At 41.4% G+C, this 12,707-nt stretch overlaps 1 protein-coding gene across 1 annotated transcript in view; it reads right to left on the minus strand.

Annotated features, from left to right (window-relative positions):
* Positions 1–876: 876 nt before the first annotated feature.
* Positions 877–12,707, minus strand: part of grm6b (glutamate receptor, metabotropic 6b) — a 58,654-nt gene continuing 46,823 nt past the window's right edge. Inside the window, exons 11-12 of the mRNA XM_017725160.2 lie at positions 7,501–7,744; positions 877–974 (exon numbers count right to left, since the gene is read on the minus strand). Of these exons, the coding sequence (XP_017580649.2) occupies positions 7,505–7,744 (240 nt within the window). The 3' untranslated portion in view covers positions 877–974; positions 7,501–7,504. The remainder of the gene's footprint in view (positions 975–7,500; positions 7,745–12,707) is intronic.

The following is a 12,707-nucleotide window of genomic DNA, read 5'->3' on the forward strand; positions in this document are numbered from 1 at the left end:
AGGCCTGTCCTTTTTTCCTGGTGTATGTGCATATGCATTCATGTACTTGTGACGAATATGGTGGTGGATAACTCATCTGACCATAGTGCTTTTTCACATATCTGTAGACTGTAGATATGGTTTTTTCATTTGTGTGCTTTTGACCTCAAAACTGCGCCTGCTTAGCTTTTTTAACGCAGAGCATGGTAGAATGTTGCACCTCTCCAGGAAACATCTGTGTTTATTAAGTTTCTACACTCATTTCTTCATGTTTCTTCTTTAATTTGTCATTTATCTGAATGTGATGCTGTGTGATGTAAATTTTGTTAGTTGTTAGTGTTATTGTTCTCTTAGCTCTAGTACAAAGCTAAAGAGGTAAAGATGTTTTGACTGATTTAGTACATTTGGGATAAGCAGGGAACATTGTCTAACCTGTTTTTTGTAACAGAAACATCGCTTGAAACCACTAATTGGAAAAGTACCCAGGCAGCCTGAAAGGTGCGTTTGAATGGCTCATATCAACACTAACATAATACTTGGGGACTTCAGACATAAACACATAATTCATGTGGAACTGCTTCTGAATGGAGCTGTTTCATGTGTTTTCTCAAAACATTTCTCAAAACTCTCTGATTAGTGTTGGGGAAGGGACCTAGACAAGGATTCACATTCTTACGGCTGAAACATATGCCATTTCCATTCTTTTACTGAAGAATTTATCAGTCCATAGTCCACATTTTCAGTGCATTTTGTATGCTGAAGTTAATAGTTCTGAATTGTTCCATGCCGTCATTTGTCAAAATTGCCCTAAAAAGTGCTCTAGTCTCTCGGACACTTTTTCTATCCATTAGGTGAAGCACCATCACAGGACAAAGGATAGAAGGCTTGGTGTCTTTCCTTCACACAAAAATAAGACTACCCGCTTCATCCATAATCCTGGTCTATCATCCAGGTTTGATTTGATTGCAGTTTCTTGAAAACAATACTTCTTTTACCTGAAAAGACAGAAAAGAGTTATTTAAAACTGCCTTTTGCTTTTTGTGTTTTTTCTTTTTTTTCTGGAAGAATAAATGCACAACAATAAATCAAATTGAGTCGAAAGTAAGGCTATTTACTCAGTTCCTTTTATAGGGACAAATATAATGACAAATTAACAAATTAAATAAATACATTGGTGAATTAAAAATAATGTTTGGTTAAATACTAGTTTGCATAATTTGTAAGTTATTTTTGTTGGATTACATAAATACCTTAATGAGGGGTTGCACCATATCATTGTTTCATTATTGTGATAAATTATGTTACAATACACCTTTCTAAATATCATCATCGGTATCATCAGCATCTCTAGAACACTAAACAACTGCACGTATCATAAAAAAACGGATTTAAAGCAGTGACAGACAGCCTGTAAACAACAGCCAGTCTATAGGAACTGCATAAACCACACAATAAAAAGTAGCTGACTGAATGGCAGCCCAGTATGCAATTTTCTCTCTCTCCCTATCTCTCTCTTTATATTTTAGTAATTTATTTTTTCATTGTTTCATTTTCTCCCTTGTCTTCTTAATGCTTTGTTTTTGCAACATGAAGCCAGCCACCACATCTTTGCCCTAAAGCAGGTGTGCCAACCACTAAAAGGTCCATATTAAAAACCTCAACAAATCCGTGGGCCAGACAGCACAAATGTTTTTATTTGATTTTTAAAAAACATTGTGCTACAGCTCAAATTTGCAGTTGTTTAGTCACACCATGTCAAAACACCAACAGTAAAATATAGACACTTCTAATTGACCTTGAAATACTACACTGCTCAAAAAAATAAAGGGAACACTTAAACAACACAATATAACTCCAAGTAAATCAAACTTCTGTAAAATCAAACTGTCCACTTAGGAATCAACACTGATTGACAATCAATTTCACATGCTGTTGTGCAAATGAAATAGACAACAGGTGGAAATTATTGGCGATTAGCAAGAAACACTCAATAAAGGAGTGGTTCTGCAGGTGGGCACCACAGACCACTTCTCAGTACCTTTCTGCTTTCTGGCTGATGTTTTGGTCACTTTTGAATGTTGATGGTGCTTTCACACTCGTAGTAGCATGAGACGGACTCTACAATCCACACAAGTGGCTCAGGTAGTGCAGCTCATCCAGGATGGCACATCAATGCGAGCTGTGGCAAAAGGTTTGCTGTGTCTGTCAGCGTAGTGTCCAGAGGTTGGAGGCGCTACCAGGAGACAGGCCAGTACACCAGGAGACGTGGAGGAGGCCGTAGGAGGGCAACAACCCAGCAGTAGGACCGCTACCTCTGCCTTTGTGCAAGGAGGAACAGGAGGAGCACTGCCAGAGCCCTGCAAAATGACCTCCAGCAGGCCACAAATATGCATGTGTCTGCACAAACGGTTAGAAACCGACTCCATGAGGATGGTATGAGGGCCCGACGTAGACAGATGGGGGTTGTGCTCACAGCCCAACACCGTGCAAGACACTTGGCATTTGCCAGAGAACACCAGGATTGGCAAATTCGTCACTGGCGCCCTGTGCTCTTCACAGATGAAAGCAGGTTTACACTGAGCACAAGTGACAGACGTGACAGAGTCTGGCGACGCCATGGAGAGCAATCTGCTGCCTGCAACATCCTTCAGCATGACCGGTTTGGCAGTGGGTCAGTAATGGTGTGGGGTGGCATTTCTTTGGAGGGCCGCACAGCCCTCCATGTGCTCGCCAGAGGTAACCTGACTGCGATTAGGTACCAAGATGAGATACTCAGACCCCTTGTGATACCATATGCTGGTGCGGTTGGCCCTGGGTTCCTCCTAATGCAGGACAATGCTAGACCTCATGTGGCTGGAGTGTGTCAGCAGTTCCTGCAAGATGAAGGCATTGAAGCTATGGACTGGCCCGCCCGTTCCCCAGACCTGAATGCGATTGAGCACATCTGGGACATCATGTCTCACTCCATCCACCAACGCCACGTTGCACCACAGACTGTCCAGGAGTTGGCAGATGCTTTAGTCCAGGTCTGGGAGGAGATCCTTCAGGAGACCATCCGCCACCTCATCAGGAGCATGCCCAGGCATTGTAGGGAGGTCATACAGGCACGTGGAGGCCACACACAATACTGAGCATCATTATTGTGATTTGGAGTCACACACAAAATTAAAATGGAAAAACACACTACAGGCTGATCCAACTTTGATGTAATGTCTTTAAAACAAGTCAAAATGAGGCTCAGTATTGTGTGTGGCATCCACGTGCCTGTATGACCTCCCTACAACGCCTGGGCATGCTCCTGATGAGGTGGCGGATGGTCTCCTGAGGGATCTCCTCCCAGACCTGGACTAAAGCATCTGCCAACTCCTGGACAGTCTGTGGTGCAATGTGGCGTTGGTGGATGGAGCGAGACATGATGTCCCAGATGTACTCAATCGGATTCAGGTCTGGGGAACGGGCGGGCCAGTCCATAGCTTCAATGCCTTCATCTTGCAGGAACTGCTGACACACTCCAGCCACATGAGGTCTAGCATTGTCCTGCATTAGGAGGAACCCAGGGCCAACCGCACCAGCATATGGTCTCACAAGGGGTCTGAGGATCTCATCTAGGTACCTAATGGCAGTCAGGTTACCTCTGGCGAGCACATGGAGGGCTGTGCGGCCCTCCAAAGAAATGCCACCCCACACCATTACTGACCCACTGCCAAACCGGTCATGCTGAAGGATGTTGCAGGCAGCACAAAGGCAGAGGTAGCTGTGTGTGTGTGTGTGTGTGTGTGTGTGTGTGTGTGTGTGTGTGTGTGTATAGGCAGGGATGAGGCAGAGATATGTTTACCACAGAAGATTCAGTGGTTGTATGAACATATAAATTGTATTAAATATTTTGCCAGTAAGGGTAGCGCTGTCGCCTCACAGCGAGGAGGGCCTGGGTTCGATTCCCCGGCCAGGTGGCCAGGGTCCTCTCTGTGTGGAGTTTGCATGTTCTCCCCGTGTCTGCGTGGGTTTCCTCCGGGTTCTCCGGTTTCCTCCCACAGTCCAAAGACATGCAGTCAGTTCAATTGGACATGCTAAATTGCCCCTAGGTGTGAGTGTGTGAGTGACTGACTGTGTCTGTCTGTCTGCCCTGCGATGGACTGGCGACCTGTCCAGGGTGTATCCTGCCTTCCGCCCGAAGACTGCTGGGATAGGCTCCAGCTTCCCCCCGCGACCCTGACGGAGAAGCGGCTTAGAAAATGGATGGATTTTGCCAGTAAAACGAGACCACTGGCTACAGAAAAAAAGACCAGTGGCTCTAGCCCAGGGGTGTCCAAAGTATGGCCCCAAGGCCAAACATGACCCACAGATTTTAATTGGCCCATGACTTCGGTTTCAGCATGTGTTACCTGCTAGCCAACACACTGAAGTTTTTCTTTTCACCTGATGGTGGTATTTATTTTTGCCATGGCTACAGTCATAAAGCGCAAACATAACATTGAGAACCAATTTTTTTTTTTTTGCAAACTGGAAATGTGTGTGCCTCATATGTCAAAAGCCTGTAATATATACAATAGCAATATACAGTACATGACATTACATGGACATTACAATAAATATTTAGGGTAGGGCAGAGAAACCAAAGCTACTACACCAACATCTTATCAAAGCAAATTCTGTAGTTCAGCAAGTATTACAATCTATTGATTTTCATTTAGTTTGTCTTACAAATTCAAATTTTGAACAAGTAAACACCTAAAGAGGAATATGTAATGTTATTTTATTACTTTGATCAAGCAAATCAATGATTTGTTTTAAGTGACCTCACTGCCCCTCGGGCCCGGTGATAGCTGTGAGAGCCTGCTGGAAGGCGAAGCCTGAACATTGAGTGTTGACGAACGCAGGCGAGGACCGCAGCGAGAGAGCCGTGAGTGGGTGGAGGACAGAGCGCAAAGCCCAAGCTCTGTCAAGGAACGAGAGTGACGGCAGGAACAGGAGGACGATGGCGCTGGCCACAAGAGGCATGAGGGCAGGGATCCAGTCCCACCCCCATGCCATAGCTCATCCACCCAGATCAAAAGTGAGGCTAATTAACTCTAGGACCGAAGGCGACACCCAGGAGGCGGGGCTCGGGACTCATGCAAACATATATATTTATACATTATTACACTATATACATTTATACATTATTACATGTTTCAGGGGTCCTCAAATTTTCAGAATGGATTGTCAGCAAGATGCTCACATCTGCTCCACGTGGTTAGATTTTTCACATTTTTAATTATTTGCAAATAATAATTTAGCCCTCAGGTATGTAAGTTTGGACACCCCTAAGTAGTTTGGACACCCCTGCTGTAGCCCAGTAGCCAGACCTTAAACACACCCCTGTGGTAGCTCCAGTTCTGGAGAGACTGAGACAGCTGCTATCAACATAGGCCATATGTCATATATCGATGTCTGAATAAGTAAAGCAGTAAAAATGAAAAAAAAAAAAAAATGCACTATCTGTAAATCACATGGCAATCTACATTTAAGTAGATTGTATGCCTGTATAAATCAGATAGCGTACCTATTACCTGTTAGTAGGTTTCAAGTTCCGTAATCCTACCACTGCTTTTATCCCTGGGTTACCAAACAGCATAAAATTTCTAGTGAGAATTTTCTGGACAACTAAATAGAATAATGCCTTAAATGCCCCATGGTTTACTCGAACAGTTATTGAATGCTGCACTTCCCATTGAGAAATCTGCTTAGACCTGGGGTTCCAACTTCATGCATGAAGCCAGAATGATGACCTGGTGTCAGAGGTCAATAAACATTTGTGGTATTCAGACATGACATTCGGCTTTGTGTTTTTTGCAAATATTCACTTATTTTGAATTTGATTCCTGCAACACGTTCCAAAGAAGTTGGGACAGGGGCATGTTTACCACTGTGTTACATCACCTTTCCTTTTAACAACACTGAGGACACTAATTGTTGAAGCTTTGTAGGTGGAATTCTTTCCCATTCTTGCTTGATGTACAACTTCAGTTGCTCAACAGTCCGGGGTCTCCGTTGTCTTATTTTGCGCTTCCTAATGCGCCACACGTTTTCAATGGGAGACAGGTCTGGACTGCAGGCAGGCCAGTCTAGTACCCGCACTCTTTTACTACGAAGCCACGCTGTTGTAACACAGAATGCAGAATGTGGCTTGGCATTGTCTTGCTGAAATAAGCAGGACGTCCCTGAAAAAGACATTGCTTGGATGGCAGCATATGTTGCTCCAAAACCTGTATGTACCTTTCAGCATTAATGATGCCTTCACAGATGTGCAAGTTACCCATGCCATGGGTACTAACACACCCCCACACCATCAGAGATGCTGGCTTTTGAACTTTCCGCTGATAACAATCCGGACAGTCCTTTTCCTCTTTGGCCCGGGGGACACGATGTCCATGATTTCCAAAAGCAATTTGAAATGTGGACTCGTCAGACCACGAGACACTTTTCCACTTTGCGTCAGTCCATCTCAGATGAGCTCGGGCCCAGAGAAGCCGGCGGCATTTCTGGGTATTGTTGATATATGGCTTTCACTTTGTGTGACAGAGTTTTAACTGACAAACTGTGCTCACTGACAGTGGTTTTCTGAAGTGTTCCTGAGCCCATGTGGTAATATCCATTACAGAATGATGTCAGTTTTTAATGCAGTGCTGCCTGAGGGATCGAAGGTCACGGGCATTCAATGTTGGTTTTTCTGCCTTGCCACTTACTTGCAGAGATTTCTCCATATTCTCTGAATCTTTTGACAATATTATGGACTGTAGATGATGAAATCCCTAAATTCCTTGCAATTGTATGTTGAGAAATGTTGTTCTTAAACTGTTAGATTATTTGCTCACACAACTGTATACAAAATGGTGAACCTCACTCCATTCTTGCTTGTGAACGACTGTATGTATGTATGTATGTATGTATGTATGTATGTGTGTGTATATGTATATATATATATATATATATATATATATATATATATATATATATATATATGTATGTGTGTGTATATATATATATATATATATATATATATAAAACTCATTCTTCTCAAGTATTGTTGTTTCAGAAAATAATGACTTAAGTAAATACACTGTAAAGTTTGTTTTGTCAAAGTAGCATAAAATTTTATGGTCAAATAGCCGTTTTTACAGTGCATATAAATAAACCATGAATTGTTCTATTGCTATCTAATTGCTATTTTTTTTACATCCACGAAAACATATGATCACTTATTTCACAGATATTTGCATTTATTTTAATGGTTGTTACTATTGTTGTCATTACTGTCAAATACTGTATGTCAGAATAACTAGTTGAAGGACTGAAACCGTTGAATTACAGTAAAAGGTGTTTCTAAGAAATGAAATGGCTAATCTTAGATTAGGATTTTTACCTTTACTGTTAACGGAAACCCCTGCTACCAAACTTTACTGTTTTTTACAGTGTACCTTTCTACAGGTTTTCTTTAGGTTTTGTTTTTTCTTTAGAAAAAAAGACTCAAAAACCTACAACCTCCTCACTGTGACCGGTCAGCCTCGGCTTTGGTCTCTCCATTCTGCTTGTCGCTGGATTTCTGTGAGAGTCGTGAGGAGACTGCGGCAGCCTGGGCCACGGCTTTAAAGCTGCGCTTCCGTTTCTGCACATTCTGCTCCGGGTGGAAGATGATGACATAGACTTTGGGGATGTACAGCATGCCAAGCGAGACGGTTGCACTCAAGCTCATGGACACAGTCAGTGTGGTCGTCTGGATGAACATCTGGCTCAGGAAAAAAAAAACAGATTAAAAGGCACTACTGTCAGCTTCAGCTGTCTGTGGACAAGTATCGCATGACATTAGAGAGACGGCACTCAGTCTAAGCTTGATTCACCGTTCATTTCTCTCTCTGTGTTATTATAGAAGCTATGGCCCAGTTAGCCAGGCGGCACTGAAAAACCAATTAATCTGCAGGGTGAATGGGGTATAATGATTACTCTTGATTGATAAAAGCCTGTGGAATGAACCATTCACTAAACAATTCAATCAGCTTAGCACATGAATCTGCATGCATTACTGCATAAGCTACATGTAGCGTGGTTACATTTCAGTGTATGCACAAATGCATTGAACAAGGATTTACATACATTCATGGGCTACTTTGTTAGGTACATTTACCTTGTATGTGCACTCATAGTCTATTTTATCTGGTCCACTTTCCATATTGTTGCTGGTTTTTTTTATTTTTTTTTATACCTGTATACCTGCTTAATTTGTTTAAGTGACCCTTATCAGACCTCTGCAATCTAACCCATCCGTGCAATGAAACAACACATACACACTAGTGAAGACACAAGCTAGGGTCAGTGAACACACTTGCCCGGAGTGTTGGGCAGCCCTATCCGCAGTGCCCGAGGAGCAGTTCGGGGTTAGGTCCCTTGCTCAAGGGCACCTCAGTCATGCACTGTCGGCTTAGAGTATCGAGCCTGCGACCCTCTGGTCGCAAGGCTGGTTCTCTACCCTCCAGCCCACATTAGAGGCCCACTTATATGTTTATTTATTGAAGGGATGGGGTTAGGGTACCTGTACTAACCCTCCATTCCAAGAAAAAATCATTCTGATCTATCAAACTATTTACACACAAATTCAGATTTAGCATTTCAGAACAAGTTGCAGTCCCTGTTTGCTCTCTCTTAAGAAAGTTCTCATTTATTCTGTCCTCCCCTTAAATTTTTGCAGTTTAACATTGAAATTCTGCAAGTACATGACCCACATTATGATCCATTTTAGGAACTTGGCTTGGTTGAGGTAGATCAATTGCCACTGCTCTGTTTGTAGGGTTGGTGCTATAGAGTTTGCCATCTCAACCACCTCACCAGCCCACAAATGATCACTAAATTTTTTCTTTCTCTTTGGACAGCAGCATATGTTGCCAAAACATGTATATATCGTTCAGCATTAATGGTGTCTTCACAGATGTGCACATCACCCATGCCATGTGCGCTAATGCACCCCTATACCATCATGAATACCGGCTTTTGAACTGTGCACTGATAACAAGCTGAGTGGTCTTTATGCCAGAGAGCACAGTGTCCATGATTTCTAAAAAGAATTTCAAATGTTGATTCATCAGACCATAAGACACTTTTTCCACTTCCCCTCAGTTCATTTTAAATGAGCTCGGGCCCAGAGAAGGCTTTTCAGATGCTAGTGTTTCTGGATCCTGTTTATATGTGGTTTTTCCTTTGCGTTTTACAGTTTTAACTTTTTCATTTGTGGATACAGTGACAAACTGTTTTCACAGACAGTGGTTTTCAGAAGTGGTACTGAGCCCCTGCAGTGATTTCCACTACAGAATCATGTCTGTTTTTAATGCAGTACCGTCTGAGGTGCCCAAAGAACATGGTCAGCAAATACTGTTTTTTGGCCATGTTTCTTAGAGAGATTTCTCCGGATTCTCTGAATCTTGTAATGATATTATATACTGTAGATGATGACAGGCAAAAGTTCTTTGCTGTTTTACAGTGAGAAATGTTATTCTTGAATTATACAACAGTTAGTTCCGAAGTACTCTAACCGCGCTGCTGTTTTGCCATAACATCACGTTTTTTCACACTGTATCACTCCACCACTTTGACAGCTGTAGGAGTTCAAGCCATGTGAACTTTTTTGTGTCTTACTTTGCGCACAAACAAAAATTTATACTTTTAAGATTTGACCGACAGCCGATTTGGTCAGACTCTGAAGATGATAGTACACTAATTCCAAAACTGTCAATTGCTCTCTGTAATGAGCTGGAGAACGAACTGTCGGCTGAGCTGAGAGTGAGCGGGGCTCGTTACTTTGACATAGCAACAAGCTGCTTGTTAAGGTACTATAATTTGGCGGGAAGAATTGCTAACATTAAAGCATATTACAACCCCAATTCCAATGAAGTTGGGACGTTGTGTAAAACAAATAAAAACAGAATATGATAATTTGCAAATCCTTTTAAACCTATATGCAATTGAGTACACTACAAATACAAGATGTTTAATGTTCAAATGGATAAACTTTATTGTTTTTTGCAAATATTCACTAATTTAATAATTAATAATTCACTAACACTAACATGTTCCAAAGAAGTTGGGACAGCGGCAACTAAAGACTGGGAAAGTTCTCAAGTGCTCAAAAAACACCTGTTTGGAACATTCCACAGGTGAACAGGTTAATTGGAAACAGATGAGTGTCATGATTGGGTATAAAGGGAGCGTCCCTGAAAGGCTCAGTCGTTCTCAAACAAGGATGGGGCGAGGTTCACCACTTTGCGAACAACTGTGTGAGCAAATAGTCCAAAGTTTCTTAATGTGCAATTGCAATGAATTTAGGGATTTCATCGTCTACAGTCCATAATATCATCAAAAGAGTCAGAGAATCTGGAGAAATCTCTGCACGTAAGCGGTAAGGCAACCAACATTGAATGCCTGTGACCTTCAATCCCTCAGGCAGCACTGCATTAAAACCGACATCATTCTGTAATGGGTATTACCACATGGGCTCAGGAACACTTCAGAAAACCATTGTCAGTGAACACAGTTCGTTGCTCCATCTACAAGTGCAAGTTAAAACTCTGCCATGCAAAGTGAAAGCCATATATCAACAACACCCAGAAACGCCGCTGGCTTCTCTGGGCCAGAGCTCATCTGAGATGGACTGACACAAAGTGGAAAAGTGTCTCGTGGTCTGACGAGTCCACATTTCAAATTGTTTTTGGAAATCATGGCCATCGTGTCCTCCAAGCCGAAGAGGAAAAAGACTGTCCGGATTGTTATCAGCACAAAGTTCAAAAGCCAGCATCTCTGATGGTATGGGGGTGTGTTAGTGCCCATGGCATGGGTAACTTGCACAGCTGTGAAGGCACCATTAACGCTGAAAGGTACATACGGGTTTTGGAGCAACTTATTCTGCCATCCAAGTAACGTCTTTTTCAGGGACGTCCCTGCTTATTTCAGCAAGACAGTGCCAAGCTGCATGTGTTACAACAGCGTGGCTTTCTAGTAAAAGAGTACGGGTACTAGACTGGCCTGCTTGCAGTCCAGGCCTGTCTCCGATTGAAAATGTTTGGCACATTATGAAGCGCAAAATACAACAACGGAGACCCCGGACTGTTAAGCAACTGAAGGTGTACATCAAGCAAGAATGGGAAGAATTCCACCTACAAAGCTTCAACAATTTGTGTCCTCAGTTCCCAAACACTTATTGAGTGTTGTTAAAATGAAAGGTGATGTAACACAGTGGTAAACATGCCCCTGTGCCAACTTCTTTGGAATGTGTTGCAGGCATCAAATTCAAAATGAGTTAATATTTGCAAAAAACAATATTATTATTATTATTTATATCTTGTCTTTGTAGTGTATTCAAGTGGATATAGGTTGAAAAGGATTTGCAAATCATCATATTCTGTTTTTATTTATGTTTTACACAACGTCTCAAGTTCATTGGAATTGGGGTTGTAAATACCACGTTCATGGTCCAATTTATTTATTTCTTACTCTATTTATTTAACAGTTGTACGAAAGCAGTAGAACACTCAAGGTTGTGTGTTATCACTCAAGGTTGTGGTGAACCCCTTTAACATCTTTAACATCTTTACTTCTGAAAGTCTCTTTGAGATGCTTTTTTAATACCCAATCATGTTACTGACCTGTCAATCATCTACCAGGTGTTTTTTCTGGCGTCAAATTCAAAATGGGCATATATTTTTTTTAAGAAATGAATTGCACATCATTGCATTTTGTTTTTATTTACATTTTGCACAGTATCCCAACTTTTTGGAAATGGGGTTGTATACACTACCATTCAAAAAATTTTAATCACTTGTCATATTAATAATTGTTGTTATTTCATTAAATAATAATTTACACAATATATTCAAAATACTACAAGCTGAAGCAAGAGTGGAGCTTTTTTTTTTTTTTTTTGGTCTCTCAAAGATAAAAGCTGTAACTAATATTTATCTGTTATCTATTATGAGTCCCATCTTCTCTGTAACTTTTAATATTTTTTTAACAGTTATGGAAACTCCTGCTTTTCCAATGTATTTTCCTTTCCTGTCTCCTTTCTTATGTAAGTGGATTATTTTTCATCTTACTGCTCCACAGACCTCCAGAGAACCACCATATGGGCAGAACCTGGTGAGGAACACCCGTAGGAATAGTTCTGATATGAGTCTCTAACCCATCTGCAATTTCCCCCTGGGATCAATAAAGGAATCTGAATCTGAATCTGAATTACCTTAATGAGTGGTGGGCAGGTTTTGACTTTTTACAAAGTATGTACATACAGGCTTATGCAAAAGTTCCCCCCTGAGAACAAACATCTGCACATTTTAATGCACAATTACTGTTTTTGTGCTGAATTTAAAGTATGGGCCACAAAATGAAACAAAATATGGCTTGTGCAAAAATTTTAGATACGTTAATGGAATATAATTTTGGACCATTTGTATTGGTCCATTTGCCATTTAATGTTCACACAATACAAAGGGCAGGTAACTTGAAAAAAAGAGAGTTATATGGTTATGATATGACTTGGTTGTATGAAGTAGTTACCATACTGATTTGAAGTACAAAGCCTCCTCTACATAAACAGGTTTGCTTTTTTTATGCAACCACAAAACACTAGCTGCACCAGGTGAGAGATTTAAAGCCAGTCCAAACGTCTGTGAGAAAATGTTTCTTCTTTCCTTATTCCACAAATCAGGCTG

Source organism: Pygocentrus nattereri, chromosome 21 (genome assembly GCF_015220715.1).
Source record: "Pygocentrus nattereri isolate fPygNat1 chromosome 21, fPygNat1.pri, whole genome shotgun sequence".
In the NCBI taxonomy this organism is placed as follows: Eukaryota; Metazoa; Chordata; class Actinopteri; order Characiformes; family Serrasalmidae; genus Pygocentrus; species Pygocentrus nattereri.